Source organism: Chroicocephalus ridibundus, chromosome 1 (assembly GCF_963924245.1).
Source record: "Chroicocephalus ridibundus chromosome 1, bChrRid1.1, whole genome shotgun sequence".
Lineage (NCBI taxonomy): Eukaryota > Metazoa > Chordata > Aves > Charadriiformes > Laridae > Chroicocephalus > Chroicocephalus ridibundus.
Genome location: NC_086284.1, coordinates 172,012,782 through 172,035,768, shown reverse-complemented (window position 1 = coordinate 172,035,768; position 22,987 = coordinate 172,012,782). Strand labels below are relative to the sequence as shown.

The window sequence follows — 22,987 nt, the reverse complement described above, 5'->3', positions numbered from 1 at the left end:
GAAGTATGACATGATAACAGGCTTCTGTTGCCACGGGTACAAAATCTTGTCTCATTTATTCAAAACAGAAAATGTTAGAAGACATTTGGGGAGATAAACCTTACTAGGACGACTTTCTGTAAAATCAGTAAAAAGATTTTTCATAAAGATTAAACCCAAGTGTCAGCATTTTGTGCACAGTAAACAAAAGATGGGGAGGATATTCAAGCCTGAAATATTCAATATCCACATTCTGATTAGTCATATTTGAAATAGATTGTGTTGACTACAGCCAATATTTTATTTTGTTTTAAGGGTGCCTCACCTTAAGTTTCTACTACATAATTTAGGTGGGCAGAGAGACAGTCAGAAGAACTGAGCATATAGCAATTCTGTTAGTTTAGTGAAGTCTCTAAAGTGCTCAGGAAATTTGAAAATCTAACAGTCATACAGAAGTGGATTAAGTATCTTGACTTGTTGCACCCACATTTTTATTGTTGTTTCTTGCTTATTTACTCCTAGTCTTTCTGTGGGAAACTTAATTTGTTCCTGCAAAATGGTTACCGGCATGTATATAGTGAACTGTGGATGCAAAAATTTTCCTTAGTCCACTCATATTTCTGATTTGTTTGCAAAGTGTTATTTCTGTTTGCTTATTGACACTTTTCACATGTGGTATTACTTCCATGCACATATTTGATTGTCATATTTTAGACCTGACTTGAAAACTGGCCTGTGGGAGGTCCTCTTGCTCATCTCCCTCTAATCTACAGCACATTTTTAATCTCTTTATTTCAAAGGGCATTTTTTGTAGTTAAGTAGATATTTTAAAATAATTATGCCTTGATAGGTTCCCACGCTAACAATACACACTTACTTTTGATTCTGTTGTGATCAAGGTGAAGGTGCTCAAGGTGAGCATTGATCGGTGGAATTTTAGTGAGCTGGTTGTGAGACAGCTGTAGATCTAGAATAGATGAAACATTAAACCCATTTGGGGGAATACCGTCATCAGATAATTTATTGTAGTTCAGCCTAAGGAAAGTCACTTTGGGTATAGCACTGAAGTAATTTTCTGGTATCACCTCAATGGAGTTGTTATCCAAAAACAGCTGCAGTGTGTTAGCTGGAAGGCTCAAAGGCATTTTCTTGAGTGAATTTTTTGCTATGTTGAGTTGCATAAGATTGTTGAGTCCTTGGAAGGTGTCACTTTGAAGAGCGCTGTCCAACAAACTGTTATGGTGCAGATCTAACATAGTAAGGTTTTCCAAGTTGCTGAAGACTCCTTCTGGGATTCTGGAGATTTTGTTTCTAGCCAGTCTTAGCTGTTCCAGGCCCACCGGTAATGGAGCAGGTACCTCTTCCAATTCGTTATCTTCAAGGAATAAGTAAAGCAACCTTTTCAGCTTGCTCAGCACGCCGCTCTCAATTCCACTGTTGGTGATCTTATTCTTGTTCAGATTTATCCATCTCAGATGAGTGGCATTCACAAAAGGCTTCTCTGAAATGGTTTCAATTAGATTGTTTTGAAGATAAAGGTACCAAATTCTTGCTGGGATTGCAGGTATGTCTTTAAGTCCTTTGTTATCACAGTATAATGCATTGGGGAAACTAGGAGGACAAAAGCACTCTCGTGGACACTCAGAAGTGTAGTGAGACCAATGCTCAGGATCCAGATCATCATAAACTTGTCTCACAGTTCGAGTCCACACAGAATTACCCAAGAATAAGAGCAAAAGGCTTGTACAGATGTTTAGAGTCATTGTCTGCCTTGGAAGGGGAGAAAAACAATTAGCTGTCTCTCCACAGAACTCTCTACCAGCATACTAGATTAACAAAGCAATATTACATAGAAAATAATATTTCCTTTATAAACAGCCAAATTCTGTCATCTATGGTATTACCTATATATGTTAAGGAAAAACTGAACAGTAATATAAGAGTTATATAACTCAGTACTTTATGTTGAAGAACAATTTCCTGATTCAACTTAGACTCCGCATTTACCAGTTTAAGGACCAGTTTAACTGATGTTCATGCAAGTGTCATTCCAAAGAACCTGAAAACACAGATCATTTTTCTGTCATTAAATCAGTGTTCCTTACAAATCTGTTTAAGTTTTCCTGTACAGAGCTATAAAATACATTATATAATGTCCCATCTTCAGTAAAGCTATCAATACCATGAAATAAATACTGCTGTACTCAGCATTCCTCCTTTTAAAATTAATCATACCCTCTTTTCTGTTTTTCCTCTCTCTTAAATTATAATGGCATCTGGATCAGATTTTCCAGGGTCTTTTCTCATCAGAGAAAAGTGAAAGATCAAAGAGTGTTTTAACAGCTGTTTGTTGGGCATGTTCTTAAAAAGAAGCTTGAAGGGAATATGTTTGAGTAATGCATTCCCCTCCCTCATTCACTCTCTCATATCCAAAGTTATGAATTTCCTTCTCTAAAGCAAACAGCCAAGACAAATGCCTGATCTAAATCACACGAAAAGTAAGTCCTAATCAAATTGTATCATATACCTTCATGGATCTTGCATCTGTTTTGCCTACTTAAATTTTAGCTTTGTTTAGACTCTTCTACAATTAAACGATGAACAAAATCATCAATGATCATTTACTCTAAAAGGAAATACTTCTGTAGCACAAAAACTGTGCTTCACAAACCCTGTTATCTCTTGCTTGTTTTCTGATGAAGATTAGCAAGCATTTTGAAATGCAGAGGCAAGGGACTGGTAGCTGAAATTTCTGGTCAAAATTAGGAGGCTAGTTTTGGCAAAAACAGTATTTAAATAAAAAGTAAAATCTCTCATAGGGTTAGTGCACCAGTAAGGTTAAGAGCTCAGTTAAGTTGCTGCATATGATATGTAGTCATTTAATAGTTTTCAACATTGTTATTAGAAGTAACAAGTGCAGTATCCTACAGATCTTCCAGCCTCAGAAACTGCTATCTGGAAGCATTCCAAAAAAGTACAAATGAAATATTTTTAAAGAATAACATTACAGAACGAAGTGGCACCTTCTCACTGTGTAAATATTCATAACCTTAATAACATTTTTAAACAGAAATATAAAATAATTTACCTTGTAAGTCAAGTTCCTGGAGCTATCTGAAGCCAGTTAGAAATCACCGTAAATTCACAGCCTTTGGCTCCTAACCACTGTGTTTGCTTCCTGTTCTCCTAAGAATTAATAGCATATAAAACTTGAAGTACATGCTAGTATTCCCAGATGCATTTCCATACACACCTTATTAGCTATTGTTTCTAATTTGACATTGCTTCAGAGTTTGGGCTTACCTCAGCTTTCTTGGATCTTCTTCTCTTTCTATTGGTCACTGTTGTTAGACTGTAATAGCTTGAGTCAGGCTACAAGCCGTGTTCTATGAATACAGCCTAATATATACGCATCAGTGGCTACAGCTTTTAACCCCTAAAATAACTAAGGCACCTCGGCACCTAGGCAGGAAAAGACAGGAAATCCTGACTTTAATATCGAGTAGCCACAGAGCTGAAAGCATTTGATTTTTACGTTTTAGCAGATGAAAGGACCTGGTCTGGAAGAAACAGATAACACATAAAGTACCTTTATCCAAAGTTTTTGTCAGAAGATACTTTACATGCAAAGCTCGCTTACATCATAATTCATTCTCATAATACCTGAACTGGCCACAAAGAATTAAAAACAGTGCCATCTGTTTCTACGGAAATATTTTATTTGATTTTTATCAAATGCAGATGCTGCCATGCCATTTAAAGACATAATTCTTGATTAGGAGAAGATAGCAAAAGCATTTGCTAAGAATTTTTTAATAACATATTTTCATTTCTTTAAAGATTAAACCATACCTTTTCCTTTTTGTTCAGAGAGATATTTACATATATCTCTGCAAAGTTATCATACTCTCCAGTGCCTCCTGCAGTGAGGTCTGGCTTTAATTATCAAGGCACCAATTAATTATCTTGTTTTATCATTGATCTTAAGTAAACTCTTTCCAGCTAACTTGCTATCCAAGACATAGACACATATTTCTCACATTAAGTATTTTGGAAGAATTTTGTTTTCTTTTTTAGTCCAACCTTAAAGTAACAACTTAATGTCAGGAAAACTGGCCACGTTCAAAACCAGAATGATGGCATAAGTATTTTAAGGGAAAAGCTAATGAAAATACTGAAAACATAAAATATATCCTGGTACGTTTTATGAGTTTATATTAGTTTTAAAAATAATTCATATGCTTATTTTAATTCAGTTTTATCTAATTTATTTTAACAGTAAAACCTCCAACAACTTATTTCATAATGTTTAATACTTTGCTTCTTAAACTAAGTATGTCTCAAAAGAAGTTTAGAAGTAGATAAAAAGATAAGAAATCAAAAAAAGGAAAGCAACCCTTAAGTACACGCGCAGCTTCCACTGATTTCAGCAAGGCTAATGTTAAACACATCATATTTTTTTTCATAAGTATATGGTCATACTACCTTGTTTTTGTTTAGGAAAAGATACATCTTAACTACCAGTAATTTTTATATGGCTTAAGTATGTGCTTAAAAATAAAACAAGTGCTTAAGTGTTTCACTCTGCTAGAACTCCAGACGCTTCAACATATCTCAGAGATTATTAGAGCTTTCTTACGAGCCAAGTATAAAATTGATTCCTTCATGCATACCGAGCTGAATGTTTCAAAAGTTTAAGTTAGGTGAAATTAATTTACATCTATACCTAAAAATAAAGGTTCTGGCTTAAAGCAGATATACTAATCATAAGCACAAAAATTAGATGTAATGTATTAACCTTTACGTTATGAGTGTCACTTTAAACACCTAGGCCTTAAAATGTTTCCTTTGACCTCTTGCAACAGATTTGATACCATGCGTTAATGACAAGGAGGGCTGTCAGCTGGACTCCACAGAAGAGAGGTGGGGAGAGGCAGGGGCACAGCTGTATGAAGGTTAAAGTAGTTGTGTGTTCTGCTGTGAGTGATTTAAGGAGGCTTCACCATGAAAAGTACGTCCATGATTCTTGTAAAAGCCAGACAGCACAACGTAAAACTGGTTTGCATTTGTGCTGAATCTTCACAGAGCGTGTAGGGAGGATATGGAGGCACTGAGGTCTGTTTACCATTAAAGAACGACCTGAGACCTTCACGAATGTTATACTGAAAGGTTTAAAATAGTGAGTCCTGGTGGCAGATATCTGTTGTGACACACTAAAATGCAAGTTGCCAGATGTTGCTCATTTAACAAAAAAAGAAAGATTGATTCATCTTATGTTTCATGGGGGTCTGAATTTACCCTTTAACCTGCTAATGATGTACAGATGTTCATTATGATATCACAGAAGTCACTGGCAGATGGACTAGCTGGTTACCCTGTGACAGGCAGTGGGACTATTTGTATGAACTACTTCTCAGCAAGGGAGAATCAAGTCACAGTCTGCCTTTTGTGTATTTGGAGGCCAGGTATTTGATCCTTACCAAGCACATCCTATTCAAAGAAGCAGTTCTTCACTTGGAGAAGAAAACAGCAGGAACATTTGCTAAGACTTTCTCAATACCATGAATTTCCATTTCTTCTGACAAAAACAAAGAGCAGGAAAAAAATGACAAGAAATGTCCTCAAAATCAGAAGGAATGTGTGTGATGACTGTAATCTGTATTCTCACGTGCACTAAAAAATTTTGGAAAGATCTCTGCAGGAACAAGTGATTGCTTGGATACCTAAGCAGACTTTGCAGAAAGGCCTGTTTTCCATGAAAAGGATTGATTCCGTGAAAATCCAAAATTACACACATATTCTCCGTCATGCACTTGTTTTGTTCAGTCCTCCATCATCTGGTGTTACTATCTATTATTTAAAGGGTGCAATGTATGGTGATAAAGTTTTACAGACTAATAAAAGACCATGGCCAAGATTTTCAAATATGACTAATGGTTTGGGAGGCTTTTTGCTCTGAGTATCCAACCTGAGACACTTTCCAGAGCCTTATTTTCAGTAAGAGGGGACTAAGAATTTTGTGTTAATGAGGTAGTTTTTAACTTGTAAAGCCTTTGATTTCACTTTGTGAAACACAAATTGCTCCTGAGATCATGAACAGTCTCCCAAAATGTAACAGTATGCAAGGTATTTGCATGACAATAAAAGGAAGTGGAAAAATTATTACAGTAAAAATACTGTGAATGCCCTCTCTGTGAATTTTGGAAACCTTTTAAAAGATACCACTGGGAGTATTCTAGTTTGAGGAAGATGTCCCAAGCTAGAAGTCGTCTCAGGGATTTTTGGTCCCTATGTCTCCTGGCAACACACATTGTTAATCGGTGTAATAAGAGAATCTGTATTAAAAATCAAAAAGTGAGGAGCACCAACAACCACAGAGGGTGGTAACTTGTCTTGAGCAGACTGATGTACATGCTTGAGACTGGAACAGTCCACAAGCATAAGACAGAATAGAAGGGCTAAAAAGATAGGCTAGAAAGACCCACTGGGAGGAGGCACAGACAACCGGGAGTGCTGCAAGAGCTGTTGTTCTGTTTCAGCATCGAAGTTGCTGACAGTGAAAAAATGTGTTTCTTTCTTTCAGTAATGGCTGCCATATGTCTCAGATTTAATACGAAGCAAGGTCTGTTAAACATCAAGCATGTGTATAGTTCATCGCCAGCAAACCCAGGAGTATACTGCAAGCCGAGCTAATTCACCAGCCCTGAGGATTGCTTCATTTAGCAAAGGCTGCAATCCAGTATGCCTAATTTGGGTACTACTTTACTAAAATGCTTGGTGTCTTGCTCCAAAGGACAATCAGTTTATCTGAAACATGCTCTTAGATTCCCTTCTTGATGACTAGAGAAAAGGTGATGCTTCAAAACCTGAAGAAGAGAGGAATTCCAGTTTATGTACCCTTCACCATATACTCTACTGGTAGCTCCAGACAGCCATGCAGACCACTTAAGGAAGAAGTTTACATTTACTTCAGTCTGCCTCTTTCGCTTCTGAAGATTGGCGTGTAGTGGTGACCTCTCCCTCGTTTTTGCACTGCCGTTTGAAATAAAGAGTAGGAAGCTCTGAGTCAGGAAGAAAAAGCTTCCATTTCCAAACAGTTCCCTGATCACTAGACTCTGATATATCCCTATTAATAATATCTGCTACTTTTTTTATAAAGGAACCACAAAAGGTCGGCAAGACCAAAGAGTCTAAAATAAAGCAGATGAGTGAGCCTTTCAGGCTACCCCAAGGGACAGTGCAGACAGATCAAAGGGGACAGCACAGATGTTCCAGACCCTGCTCCAAGGGGCGCATTTTACTCTACTTCATTTGTGGTGGAAAAAAAAAAACACAACCATGAAACAGACTTAGGAGCAGGGACTCTGCACCTCTCCTAGAAGCCTAGAATTGCCTGCCTAGATCTCTCAGTGGGAGAAATTGCGTCCCTTATATAAATAGGCATTTCTGTGCATATGCAGGCAGCTAAAGTATAGGGAGTTTACCTTGGGAGCTTTCAGATTAGATTAGGAGACATTGTTTAAAGGAACCCTGGAAAATAGTTGCACTGGCTTAATTTGTGAATGCCACCTGTCCCCTTGTTTATATAGGATTTAGGAAGATAAGATCCAATTCTAAAAGTCAAGAAACAAAATTCTAGCAGTTTACTTTCTGCGCATCTTCACTCCCTTGTAAAAAACACAGTGAGAACTGAGTAGCTCAGCTTAAAAAGATCCTTGCAGAGCAACACATTTCAGAACAGAACAACTATGGAAAAGGGCTCGGCTCTTATGGGAAATATAGTGCTCTCCTGAATACGCTTCATTAAGGAATTTTTTGGCTGTCTGTTCCTTTTCTCTCTCTATTTTGGGCTCTTAATCACAGTGACACCATAAAGGTTCCATGACACAATGCCAAGATCTGGGATTTATCTTGGCTAGCTAGGTTTAGTTTACCTACTATGTAAATGTGGCTGTCAATCTCTTACCTTAATTTGTTTTCATGTCTTCAACAATTTTAACACTGAAACAAATTTATCCTTCTGACAGGTAATTAGCGATAGAACAAGAGGGAATGGGTTCAAGCTGCAACAGGGTAGGTTTCAGCTGGACAGTAGGAAAAAATTCTGCAGAGAAAGAGTGGTCAGACACTGGAATAGGCTGCCCAGGGAGGTGGTGGGGTCACCATCCCTGAACGTGTTTAAGATTTGTTTAGATGTGGTGTTAGGGGATATGGTGTAAGGGAGAACATTGTAGAGTGGGGTTGATGGTTGGACTCAATGATCCCAAGGGTCTTTTCCAACCTAAATGATTCTATGATTCTATCCTACCCAGGGACCTGGTTTTTAAAATGCTAGATGTACAACTATATATGCTAAATGTACCTTAAATTAAATACGTAACATGCATTTATCAATTGCACACATACATTGAGTTCTTGGGCCTGCATGTGGCTATTTAGATGATTAATATTTTCCAGGCAACTAATGGTAAGTTAAAACATGAATTAGTCATTCAATGCCCATACTGTAAATCCGCAGTTTCGAAAAGTAAACGATCATGGATTACATACTCGAAGATAGTATAAAGATAGTGAAAACAGGCTGTGAGGTGTTAGTGTTACTTCTCTTATTTTGTTCTGTTGTTAAAGGAGTCTAAAAATATTTGAATTTGTCTTCATTTTAGATTCCCACAATAGGATGATGAATTCTGAGAAGCTTAGACTTATAGAAAGATCTCTTCTCTAAAATAAACGACAAGGGTTTCATAACAGAGTACTCCCATAACTTAATGAAAAAAATATTTTAGTCCTCTTATAATAAAGCTCTGCTAACCTGATTCTGCCAGATGAGAAATTCAAGGTTCAGGTGCTTTTTTAATATTTAAAAAGAAAAGCCAAATGGCATAAGCTATATGAAAACCCAGCCCTTATTTTATTTCCCATTAATTACAGTACTTTTTGGTCTAATTTTTAATACAGATACTCTTGGGAAGTACTGAAATTAAACATTAGAATATGTGATTATTTTTTTTCATTTTCTTAAACTGTCATAATTTTTAAGAGTTGGCATTTTGCAAGGCACTCAAGTTTTCTTCCAGAGTCCTGACTTGAAGTTAGACTCTCACTCCCCATGAATACTCCGGTCACTAATAATCCTTTCAGATGGAAAATGTTGAAACTAAGTCCTTATACTATAAATCAAAGTCCTCAACACCCAGCACTTTGGTGCCAACTGACACCACCTTTTTCTTTGAAGAGAGCTCTGGAACCCTGCTCCAGGGAGAATTCGTGCATCCATCCCTATCCAAGCACCGCTCAGCACTCCAGAGGCCCTAAACAGTCAGGGTTGTGCTCCAGCATTGTGTGCTCTTATCTTAGATGATTCCCCGCTCATCACGATGGCTGCTGTGAATCCCAGAGGCAAATGCCTCGTTCAGTTCTGCATTCTGTGTATAATATACACCTCATCTCAAGGCTGTGGTTTTCATTAGGAACAACTTCTCTGTCATCTTTTTCAATCTACAGTGAGAATGCAAATACTGCGGGAGATGACTTTGCTTACCCAAACTTAGGGTCCTGGATAAAACCATTTCACTTTTACACATGGAATCACAAATTCTTTTTCAAATCAATGCAACGTGGCACATAATTTTGAGAACTTATTAGTCTTACTCTTCATTTTATTGGCAGTACAAGGGTTGTAATGCTGAAATCTAAATGTGCAGTTCAGGAAACATTTGTTTATCTAGTTTGGAAACCAGTCAACAGAATAAGATGGATGGCAGATGCACACGATGAGATACTGGAAAGTTGATGAAAACAGGAATTTTGAAAGACAGTACTTGGCCTTGTTTATCTTGAGGACAGCTTATTATTAAATTGGTTTATAAGGTGTGAAATTTCTAAAGGCTTCCAGTACTTCTGTCTGAAGTCTTATGCATGTTTCAATAAAACAATTAACTTCAATAGAAATATATTTTTACAGATATTATTCAATATATTCCAAAGTGTGTTTGTAATTCTTGGAATATGTGCTCTAGTCAGGTTGACCAGATAACACTGCTGTCTTGCATGCTTCACCCCACGCTAGGAGACAAGGGATAAAGGCCAAAACGCTCTTTTGCACAGTGTAGGTATCTGTATAGTTAAATGCAATGGTCCATTCTCTTTGCGGGTCCAGAAGCTACATGTTAACTCAATCACATTTGTAGCCATAAACCCTTGTGCTAACTGAACAATGCAAGAACTGATTGACCTGCAACAGGAAAGATAACAGGGGCAGCAACCTCCATACTAGCATGGAACTCCTGGCATGGAAGTTCTCAAGTTCAGCAATCTAGTATTATCTTTCTCTGCTGAGTGCTGGTGCATCAACCCCAGCAAGGAATCCATCTATCTATTAAGAAAATGCGTATTGCCTGCCTTGCAGGCAGTACAGTTATGCCCAGAGGTGGATCTAGCAAGCAGCTCCTCAAGAGATACAAGATGTGTGAGGTTTTGCATTTCTGATGAAGGACAGAAGCCTAAAGTCAGCAAATTCTGTATTATTAAGCAGCTAGTTATGTGTTCTGTCAAAGAAATGTGCTGCAGTTCACACTGGTATCCCAGAAAGTTTACTTTCTCTCACCAACTTTCATGTCTTTGCCTTGGTGAACAAAAATACTCAACACTTGCAGGGTCTGGTTCTGAGAAGATATTTGGGTGATTTTTCCTACGCCTGCTGCTGAGATATTATAGTAAGGGTCTCTCTGCAACTGTAAAAACATGGCCCGTATGCTAATCAGAATGATCTTATGGTGGTTTAACTGTTACAACAAGATCTGACAGAAGGTATAGGCAGCACTTATTAACCATTTTAAAAAATGTGGAATTGTTTTCATGAACATTGAAAAATATTTTTAAACACCTCATAACAATGGATTTAGACACTGTTCTGAAGATCACTTTCTTGGAGGGAATAAAAAACTCCATGATTCTTTATATCTTTCCTTGCAAGGAGGGTTGGTTTGCACTCTTTTTCCAGAACAGTAGTACTTCTGAAATAAAGCTTTCTTCTTATTCAGAAGTCAGGTGCATTTGACCAAATCCCTGTCCTTCCACACTGTCATCTGAACTATAAATAACAATTCTCTTTTCATGTATTTGCCTCATTTCTTCACTACCTCCTAATTAAGACTTTTTTTTTCTGCTTTTCTTTAAAAATTTCAGAATAAAAAGTCATGCTGTACCACAGAGGTACTGCATAAGGGGGATTAAAATTAAATAATAATTGTTCAGGTAATCAAGACTTGTTGTAAGTGCTGTTGTTTTCTGATCTGCAGATTTCAGATTCTGAAAAGAAAGATAACAGCCCCCAAAAAACATGTAGATGGGGTAATATCCACAAAGAATCAAGTTTTATAACACCAAAGAGTAACAATATGTAATTTTTCAGATATGCTGTTGCTCACTGAAATCCTCAGCTCCTGATTATATGCCTATACTGTCATACACATTGATGGAGGGATACAGATACCAAGAAAAAAACCCAAACAACCAACCAGCTAGAACCCTAAGGGTCCACAAAAGCTATCAAACTGAAGATAACTTAGAGTATCCAAAATGAAATCTTCAGAGCAAAGTGATTATGTTATTCAGTGAGGACAGCCATGGGCAATGCAGTCTCACCTCTGAACTCGTTTGAGTTGGGCACTTCAGGCAGGTCATCTCTCAGAGACGACTGATAGGAACCTACTTGTCATTCCAGCACATGAGGATATGCACATAATTATTTCCTGTCTAGCCCACAACAACTTTATCTCAAAGCTGCAGAGTATAGTGTGATTAAAAGTGCAGCCTCTTCTTTTAAGGCTGTTTTGCTTTGCATAATGAAGTGATCACTTGCCCAGTCATTTGAACCTGACATTCCTATATTCATGGTGAGTGTCCTGAAGTACAGAATTAACACTCCGTTTCTTTCTCTGTGCTAACTAATGTTGAACTGTTCATACTAAGTAGAAAAGATTTAAGAGATTTTTGTCTGTGAAAGCTATAAAGGCTACTGATAAAGTTATTTCCTTACAGGCTGAGAGGCTTTTATCCAATATCTAAATCTGCAAAAAAGTTCAGAACCAGAATGTCCTCCATGAGCACTCTGTCCACTGGGATGGTAGCTCATAGACTGTTTTCCTTATTTTGTGTAGACATCTAAGCATGTTTGCCAGTTCCGTCCCACATGGAAGAGTTAGATGGTGTGGATCTCTGACTTCACTGCCAGCACTGAATTGCTCAGAAGTGTCAAAATGGGAGCAGATTTGCACAAGCCAGCTGCAGACATCTGGCCATCAAAAGAAAGTTTCCACAGTCTTTACCTATGGAATCTATATCCAAATGTTAACTGAGTTATGATTTTGTGAGTATCACGGGAATCTGAATTATGGACTGGAACCTGAAACAATACATTTTCCACATTAATTTAAGGCAAAGCTCTTCAGCTGTAGAGATGGTTATTAAAATTGGTATTGTCCCCCATTGCTTACTAGTATTCTTAGCACCGCAGATTCACAGATATCATAAATAAGCTTAAAGGAACATCTGAAGGTCATTTAGTTCAACCTCCTCCTAAAAATAAGGCTATCTTCAAAGCCAGATCAGTTCCTTAGGGCACTGCCCATGCAAGTTTTCAAAATCTCCAAGGATGGAGAGCGCACAGCCTCCTTGAGCAATCTGTGTCAGTGTTTTACACGCTCATTGTGAAGAATTTGTTTGTGTATCCAACCTGAATTTCTCTTCCTGGAAATTTTCCTTTGCCTACTTGTCCTTTCATTGTGCATCTCTGAATCTGACCCCTTTAGTGCTCTTTTAGGCAGCCGAAACCTGCAATAAATCATGGGACTGAGGCATATGGTATATTCCGAGAGGCTAAGGGAAGTGGCTTGGCATAGCCTGGAAAGGAGAAGGCTGAGGGACATTCTCTTTGCAGCCTTCCATCTTAGTGGCTGTCCTGGTTCCGGTGGGGATAGGGTTAATTTTCCCTGGTATTCCATGCCATGTGAGCCACGCCCACCCTGAGCTGCCGGGGGAGGGGACAGGAAGTTGCTGCTTAAAAGCGGGCTGGGGCGTCCCGGGGCCGGCCGGTCGGCGAGCGGAGCGACGGGGAGCGGCGGTTCCGTAATCGCGTTTGTGTATTCCCCTACCCGTGTTGTTGTTGTTGTTTGCCTGTTCCCTTTGCTGTTCTGTTAAACTGCCTTTGTCCCAACCCAAGAGTCTTGCCTTTTCTTACGATCCTTCCTCTATTAGGAAGGCACGTGCGAGCGGCACGTGGTTCTTTGTTGCCATCTGAGGCTAAACCACGACAGTCCTTTTTGGCGCCCAACGTGGGGCTCGAAGGGTTGAGATAACGACAGAATCCAACTAGAACGTGGAAAAAACGGTTTTGGTTTTTTTTTCCTTCTTGTATGCATTTATTTTATTAGGTAAATAGTCACTGGTCATCATGTTGCTTGGTTTGTTCTCATGGCTGTGTTACATAAATTCCTATATGGCTTATGTACTCCCTGCGATGCTGTTTACCATGTCTGGAAGAGGGATGAGGATTATCATTCTGCTGTCCTGTGCGATATCTGTTTATGATATGATAACATCACTGTTCAGACGGCTATTTTGGGGTGTTTATGTGGTTTTGTTGTCCTGTCCGTACATTGGACACTGTCTCTCAGAATTTGTTAATAGTTTCTCCAGCCCTTTTGCCTCCCTTTTCTCCCTCGGGTCAGGTATGACAGCTTTTGAGAATCTTGAATATCCTTGGGATACTCAAACCAGCGTGTTGCTAGTGTTATGTCTCCTGAATACATTCCAGGTCTTGTTTAGGGTTAAGCAACTATTTAAGACTACCACCCGGAGATCTGCTCCGAGGCTGGATAGTCAGGGGTGGCATGGCATGTGGGAGAGCATGGGCAGGTACCTAGAGAACTACTCACCTCCAATGGTCTGGGACTTCACCCCTGAACAATTACAGGACCCTGATAAAGTGGTAGAATATTTGAAGGGAAAATGCTGTGGCTATTCTAGAGAGGCACAACTCACCGCGCTGTGCTGGGCCCTGGCCAGTATCTACCAGGCACTGCTCAGAATTATGCAGCACCCTCAAGGGGAAGAGATGGAAACCAGACTGGCAGCCCCTGCGGCTGCTGCGGCCCCTGCGGCGGCCCCTGCAGCGGCCCCTGCAGCCCCTGCGGCGGACACTGCGGCTACTGCAGCCCCTGCGGCGGACACTGCGGCTACTGCAGCCCCTGCGGCGGACACTGCGGCTACTGCAGCCCCTGCGGCGGACACTGCGGCTACTGCAGCCCCTGCGGCGGACACTGCGGCTACTGCAGCCCCTGCGGCGGACACTGCGGCTACTGCAACCCCTGCGGCAGACACTGCGGCTACTGCAACCCCCGTGGTAGCCACTGCCACTGAACCAGGAAACCAACCCGTGCCGGTATCAGTTGCCCCCATACAGAAGAAGAAGTACACAAAGAAATCAGTTCGCTTAGTAAGAGATGATGATGAACCAGGGCCATCACGAGAGCAGGAGGAAGAGGCAGAACCAGAGATAATTACTCGATCCCTATCCTTGAGTGAGCTGCGGGATATGCGAAAAGATTTCAGCCGACTTTCAGGCGAGCACATTGTCACCTGGCTGCTCCGGTGCTGGGATAATGGGGCCAGTAGCCTGGAATTAGAGGGTAGGGAGGCCAGGCAGCTGGGATCCCTGTCTAGGGAGGGCGGCATTGACAAGGCGATTGGGAAAAAGACCCAAGCCCTCAGCCTCTGGAAACGACTCCTGTCAGGCGTGAGGGAGAGGTACCCCTTCAGTGAGGATGTTGTATGTCAGCCAAGCAAGTGGACTACCATGGAAAGAGGTATCCAGTACCTGAGAGAATTAGCCGTGCGGGAGATGATTTATTATGACTTGGACAATGCCGACTTACCCACAGACCCTGATGAGGTGCGATGCACAAGGCCCATGTGGCGGAAGTTTGTACGGAGCGCACCATCGTCATATGCCAACTCCTTGGCAGTAATGGAATGGAAAGGTGAAGAGGGACCAACAGTGGATGAGGTAGCTGGCCGGCTCCGGCGATATGAAGAAAGTCTCTCTTCCCCCCTTGTCTCAGCTGTGGAGAAATTGTCGCGGAAGGTCCAGCAACTTGAAGAGAATATGTTCTACTCCCCACCTGCACGGGCCAGCATCTCAGCTATTAGAAGCAGGCATTTCCCCACTCAAGAGAGAGAGTACAGAGGGTACACACCACGAGGCACCCTGTGGTTCTACCTGCAGGACCACGGAGAGGACATGAGGAAGTGGGATGGACGACCTACTTCGATCCTGCGGACACGGGTACAGGAGTTGCAAGGAAGGACAACCACAAAAGGGGATCCCTCCAGGAAAAGTGCCGCCCCAGTTTCCAGTGGGCCGTTCCCCAGACAAAGCAGAAGGCCTGATCTTGCTTCTGATCCTCTTGAAGGAACTTCCAAGTCATTTATGCAAGAAGTGAGTAATGGATACTATGACGAGTATTAGGGGGGCCCTGCCTCCGGCCAGGTGGAGGAAAGGGACAACCGGGTTTATTGGACGGTGTGGATTCGATGGCCTGGCACATCAGACCCACAGGAGTATAAGGCTCTAGTGGACACGGGTGCGCAGTGTACTTTAATACCATCAAGCTATAGAGGGGCAGAACCCATTTGTATTTCTGGGGTGACAGGGGGATCCCAAGAGTTGACTGTACTGGAGGCAGAAGTGAGCCTAACTGGGAATGAGTGGCAAAAGCATCCCATTGTGACTGGCCCAGAGGCTCCATGCATCCTTGGTATAGATTACCTCAGGAGAGGGTATTTTAAGGACCCAAAAGGGTACCGCTGGGCCTTTGGCATAGCTGCTTTGGAGACAGAGGAAGTTAAACAGTTGTCTGCATTGCCTGGTCTCTCGGAGGATTCTTCTGTTGTGGGGTTATTGAGGGTCAAAGAACAACAGGTGCCGATTGCTACCACAACGGTGCATCGGCGACAGTATCGCACTAACCGAGACTCTCTGATTCCCATCCATGAGCTGATTCGTCAACTAGAGGTTCAAGGAGTGATCAGCAAGACTCGCTCCCCCTTTAACAGTCCCATATGGCCGGTGCGAAAATCTAATGGAGAGTGGAGGCTAACTGTAGACTATCGTGGTCTGAATGAAGTCACGCCACCGCTGAGTGCTGCCGTGCCGGACATGCTAGAACTGCAGTACGAACTGGAGTCCAAGGCAGCCAAATGGTATGCCACGATTGATATAGCGAATGCATTCTTCTCAATCCCTTTGGCAGCAGAGTGCAGGCCACAGTTTGCTTTCACTTGGAGGGGCGTCCAATACACCTGGAATCGACTGCCCCAGGGGTGGAAACACAGCCCCACCATTTGCCATGGACTGATCCAGACTGCACTGGAACAGGGTGAAGCTCCAGAACATCTGCAGTACATTGATGACATCATTGTATGGGGAAACACAGCAGAAGAAGTTTTTGAGAAAGGGAGTAAAATAGTCCAAATCCTTCTGAAAGCTGGTTTTGCCATAAAGCGAAGTAAGGTCAAGGGACCTGCGCAGGAGATCCAGTTTTTAGGAATAAAATGGCAAGATGGACGCCGTCAGATTCCAATGGATGTGATCAACAAAATAGCAGCTATGTCTCCACCAACTAGTAAAAAGGAAACACAGGCTTTCTTAGGTATTGTGGGTTTTTGGAGAATGCATATCCCAGATTACAGTCAAATTGTAAGCCCTCTGTATCAAGTAACCCGGAAGAAGAATGATTTTAAATGGGGTCCTGAGCAACGACAAGCTTTTGAACAAATCAAACAGGAAATAGTCCATGCAGTGGCCCTGGGGCCAGTCCGGGCAGGACAAGATGTTAAAAATGTGCTCTACACCGCAGCCGGGGAGAACGGCCCTACCTGGAGCCTCTGGCAGAAAGCACCAGGGGAGACTCGAGGTCGACCCCTAGGGTTTTGGAGTCGTGGATATAGAGGATCCGAAGCCCGCTACACTCCAACAGAAAAAGAGATATTGGCAGCATATGAAGGGGTTCGGGCTGCTTCGGAAGTAGTTGGTACAGAAGCACAGCTCCTCTTAGCACCTCGACTGCCGGTGCTGGGTTGGATGTTCAAAGAAAGGGTCCCCACCACACATCATGCAACCGATGCTACATGGAGTAAGTGGATTGCACTGATCACGCAGCGAACTCGAATGGGAAGCCCCAGTCGCCCAGGAATTCTGGAAGTGATCATGGACTGGCCAGAAGGCAAGGATTTCGGAATGTCACCAGAGGAGGAGGTGACGCGTGCAGAAGAGGCCCCACCATATAATAAACTGCCAGAAAATGAGAAGAAATATGCCCTGTTCACTGATGGGTCCTGCCGTATTGTGGGAAAGCATCGAAAGTGGAAGGCTGCTGTGTGGAGTCCTACACGACGGGTTGCAGAAGCCAGTGAGGGACAGGGTGAATCGAGCCAGTTTGCAGAGGTGAAGGCTATTCAGCTGGCTTTGGACATTGCTGAGCGAGAAAAATGGCCAGTACTTTATCTCTACACTGACTCATGGATGGTGGCAAATGCTCTGTGGGGGTGGTTACAGCAGTGGAAGCAGGGCAACTGGCAGCGCAGAGGCAAACCCATCTGGGCTGCTGACCTATGGCAAGATATTGCTGCCCGGATAGAGAATCTGGTTGTGAAAGTACGCCATGTAGACGCCCACGTACCGAAGAATCGGGCCACGGAGGAACATCAGAACAACCAGCAGGTGGATCGGGCCGCCAGGATTGAAGTGGCTCAGGTGGATCTGGACTGGCAACGTAAGGGTGAACTATTCATAGCTCGGTGGGCCCATGACTCCTCAGGCCATCAAGGGAGAGATGCGACATATAGATGGGCTCGTGACCGAGGGGTGGACTTGACCATGGACGCTATTGCACAGGTCATCCATGAATGTGAGACATGCGCTGCGATCAAACAAGCCAAGCGTTTGAAGCCTCTTTGGTATGGAGGGCGATGGCTGAAATACAAATATGGGGAGGCCTGGCAGATTGATTATATCACACTGCCACAAACCCGTCAAGGCAAGCGCTATGTGCTCACAATGGTGGAAGCAACCACCGGATGGCTGGAAACATACCCTGTGCCCCATGCCACTGCCCGGAACACTATCCTGGGCCTTGAAAAGCAAGTCCTGTGGCGACATGGTACCCCAGAGAGAATTGAGTCGGACAACGGGACTCATTTCCGAAACAGCCTCATAGACACCTGGGCCAAAGAGCATGGTATCGAGTGGGTGTATCACATCCCCTATCACGCACCAGCCTCTGGGAAGATAGAACGATACAATGGACTGTTAAAAACTACACTGAGAGCAATGGGTGGTGGGACTTTCAAACACTGGGATACACATTTAGCAAAAGCTACCTGGCTAGTTAACACCAGGGGATCTAACAATCGGGCTGGCCCTGCCCAATCGAAACTTCCACGTACTGTAGAAGGGGATAAAGTCCCCGTAGTGCACATGAAGAATATGCTAGGGAAGACAGTCTGGGTTAGTCCTGCCTCAGGCAAAGGCAAACCCATCCGTGGGATTGCTTTTGCCCAGGGACCTGGGTGCACTTGGTGGGTGATGCGGCAGGATGGGGAAGTCCGATGTGTACCTCATGGGGATCTGATTTTGGGCGAGAATAGCCAATGAATCAGATTGTGTGCTGTTAATTGCTAAGTAACATTGTCATTGTATGTCCTCATTGCTATAATTACTATCAGTTGTACTACAAGTAAGGCACAGGGATGATGGGATAAGAACTGATCTCAACAGCTGGCGCCCAGCAGTTTCCTCAAGATCTACATCTTCAGCCCACGGACCGCGTGCATGAGCCACACCAGGTGCACCAGTCACAAGCTCCGAAAAATACAGCATGCAACAGACCAGCACCACCCAGCATCTCACCTGCCCTGAGAGACTGTTCTAACAGATGGAGCCCAAAGCCGTGGATTAAAAGAACTCAACGGACACCTTGGAGGGATGACCCATAAACTAAGGGCATTATATGTGTGTGTATATATATATATATAACAGGGGAAAGTGGTGGCAATTCATTGGAACCTGCTGGGCATGGCATAGATGGTATGGAATAAGGGGTGGATAATGTCCTGGTTCCGGTGGGGATAGGGTTAATTTTCCCTGGTATTCCATGCCATGTGAGCCACGCCCACCCTGAGCTGCCGGGGGAGGGGACAGGAAGTTGCTGCTTAAAAGCGGGCTGGGGCGTCCCGGGGCCGGCCGGTCGGCGAGCGGAGCGACGGGGAGCGGCGGTTCCGTAATCGCGTTTGTGTATTCCCCTACCCGTGTTGTTGTTGTTGTTTGCCTGTTCCCTTTGCTGTTCTGTTAAACTGCCTTTGTCCCAACCCAAGAGTCTTGCCTTTTCTTACGATCCTTCCTCTATTAGGAAGGCACGTGCGAGCGGCACGTGGTTCTTTGTTGCCATCTGAGGCTAAACCACGACAGTGGCTCTGCACTGAACTTCATTTTGCTTTATAACCTCACAGTCTTTACCGTCTTCAGTCTATGGTTGTTGCAGCTGTACGTATAACCATTCAGACTGCTTTTCTTAATGATGTTTTGTCTTGCTCCTAGTTTTCAAAATAATTTGGTTTATGCTAAGCAACTCCTCATTTATTCCCTTGCAGTAAAACTGAAGGTTTGCGAGTAGGGATGGGAACCTGCTAGGTTTTTTGCACTGGAAGGACAGCTGGGATCAGCCCCTGCACACTCCTATCTTGACCCATTTGACTGTGCTGGACTCTATAAAGCATTAGAGAGCATGTAGGATTCATGCTTCCAGTGTATGTCCAGATATTCATGTGAGTCACTGCCTGTTCCTTCTAGGGAACTTCACAGGAATTACAGGATGGTAGGGGTTGGAAGAGACCTCTGGAGATCATCTAGTCCAACCCCCCTGCCAGAGCAGGGTCAACCATAACTTCTGTAATTTAATTTAATATCAAAAATTGCTTTAAAATCAGACAATACTTGGTTATTTGAAAGACGACTCTATCTTTGTGAACGGCTGTGCAACACACTTGCAGACCAGTTCCTGAAATTTCATGGGTAAAGTTTTTGTTGAGTTTGTATGTTGTCATTGTAATACTGCTTCTCATGACATTAGTAGCAAAATTTACTTATTATGTCTGCTTTCAAATTCATGTCTTTCCAAAAGATCTTGATTTTTGTAAATTTTTCTATATGAAACTTCACATGAAAGTGTCATGACAAATTCACCCATTTTGACCTGAAGGAAGGAGGGACACATATTTTAAGTAAATTGTATAGCTATACTGTAGGCTGCATATTATGTAGCCCTAAACAGAGTTTAGTTCAGGCTCATTTACCCACTCCACTGTCTCCATGCTACTGCAGCTGTGTTATTACCTGTTCATGCCTGCCTACTTTTAAGTAATATGTTTATACCTGTACACATAAGGATTTTATAATATGACCAGCTTAGATGGGAACAGAGATCATGTTTTTCAGTATCCACAATGCGAGGGGCTTTCTAAACCAAGATCCTTCACATTCCTTTCCAGGAAGGGCAGAAATTGCAAGTTATAGTGACTCAGTTTCCAAGGCTCTAGCTCTGTGAAGTATTCCCAAACATCTGCATTTCTGCCTAGTGCCTAGAAAACAATTCATGTAGCATTCATAAACTGAGAACTAACGTACATGTATATTCTTGCCTATCTGTTTCTGCACAATATGTGTATATTGGGAGCTTAAACAGTCTTTGTGGTGATTTAAACCAGTTCGTTAATGAAGCAGCAGAAACCTGTGCTTCTGTGTCTCACAATATGAAAACAGAGCTACGGTGTCCCATTTCTCCTGTAGCATGTTCTAGTCTTTTCAGATAGTGTCAAGAGCAAGCTGTGCAATGCTATCTCTCCCCAGCTAACTGGGAAATTATGAATGACATGAAAGAGGTGTTCAAGATAAAAATGTACTGCCAAATGCCATTTTCTGTGAGTTGTCCAAGTGCTTATTGCAAGGAGAAGGTTCCTCAGTTTCTGAGGCAGGTCATTGGTACTGTTTGCTACTTTGACGGAGAGCTTCCTTCTACTCTGTCCCTTGAAGAGAACCTCAAAATCCTTCGTGAACATCTGTGGATGCTTTATTTACAATATATGGGTATGCAGAAAGTACCCTCGTCAACAGGTTTTAATCTGTCCTGAGGCAGACTGTTCTCATTCTCATTGTTCATGCTGTTTCATTTTTCATAAAGATAACTGGTTTGCTGAAACAAACTGAAAAGAAGAAAACATTTCTGTCCTGTTTGCTAGATCACAGCTGTGTGGTAACAAATCTCAGTATCAGTTTTTGCTCTAGAGGTCTTAGTGTTTAGTGTTTTTCCTATGAAGGGGACAGCTGGGTTAAAATCTCTCTGGAAATGGCTGATGTTTCCCATATCTTTTTCCATTCTTTGGGGTTTTTTTGCAGGCACTTCTTTCTTCTTCTCCTATGTTTAATGCCTAGGTGCTATTCAATAGCGATTCTCACTCTGATGTGTTCAGAAAGCCCCAGCTTTAGACTTTATTCTTCTATGAAAATTCTAGCTTACTTGTAACAAAGGTTACTTTCAATCTCTCCTGTATGTGGATAAAAAAAGCAATGACACTAATGAATTCCAAAAGGACAAAAAATGAGGAAGGAAATATTTCTATTGTCTCCTGCATCTCTCTTTTTGTTTTAGTCCCAGGTTTCTTTGTGAATTGTGTATTGATTCTGAACATCTGGAATTGGCAATGCGCCGACTAAATGGTTTGGTGTGGGTTTTGGTTGGTTTTTTTTTTCAGAGGTGATAGTTTCTGCTTTTGCTGTAGAAACTAGAAGAGTTTCTGTCTGAGTGTTTAATAGTCAAGTAGTTGAAAAGAAAATAGTACCCGTGGGATGATCTGTGTTTGCAAGCAAGCCATTTATGGCTCTCAGTTACTAACACATTTATTTTAGTGTGTGTTCCAGGATGCTGACAATATTTGGACTATGCATTCCCAGATAGAATATACTACCAACTCTCCATCTTGACTAGCTAGGGCTGCATTTTACACATTGCTTGTGGCTTCTGAGACATTTCACTGTTCTTTTAACAATGCTGAGAAATTAATTTGCACTATTTCATAGTGCTGTGACTCCCATACTGCAAACTCCATAAGGCATCGACTTAATGGCCAACACAAATGCAGTGGGGTATGTTAAATTATATGTTTACAAACATATTGAAACTTGACAGTAGAGAAAACAGTTTATTTAACCTTACAATAAATTTTAATAATAATAGAATAGCTTAGATTATCTTGTCTTAACCTGAAGGTTTTTTTTTCCATTTATAAAAGACTGAAACATAGTTGACAATGATATGGACGCAAAAATACTATTTGCTATGTTTTATTTTCTACAATCTGGTTAAAAGTAGCATGCAAGTAATTGAATAAAAATACTTGTATATATGACTTATTTTGAAATAAAAATTATACCAGCAATGGATAAAAATCTTACCATGAAAGTTTAAATGAAGTATGACAAAAAGAAGAGTAAACAACTTTGTTTGTTTCCCTGTTATCTTTCACATATTCCATTAATTTAGTAACATCATGGGCTTTAAAAACATATTTTAATACATTTTAAATTGTTCTTAGATTGTTAAATCATTTTTTTCCTTTGTCATCGAGAACTATGAAAAAGATGTGAATAATTAAGGAAGTTGGATTGGTTGGAGAGGAATCTTGTATTTACACAGGCTAGCCCATACTGCTCAGCACCCTGATGAAATCCACCTGACTTTCATGTAAGTCTGGTACCAGCTGGCATGTATTGCATGCATGGACATAGATTTCTATGAAGTTGAATGCTTTTCATCAACTTACCTAGCCAGATGAAGGCATATTTTGCACCATATTTGGTCATTCTTGTGCTTTCTAAATACAACCATTTATAAAA

At 41.7% G+C, this 22,987-nt stretch overlaps 1 protein-coding gene across 1 annotated transcript in view; it reads right to left on the bottom strand.

Moving 5' to 3' along the window:
- The window catches only part of KERA (keratocan), a 39,717-nt gene that overhangs the window by 6,355 nt on the left and 10,375 nt on the right, over positions 1–22,987 (bottom strand). Inside the window, exons 4-5 of the mRNA XM_063325851.1 lie at positions 3,283–3,340; positions 857–1,745 (exon numbers count right to left, since the gene is read on the bottom strand). Of these exons, the coding sequence (XP_063181921.1) occupies positions 857–1,745; positions 3,283–3,340 (947 nt within the window). The remainder of the gene's footprint in view (positions 1–856; positions 1,746–3,282; positions 3,341–22,987) is intronic.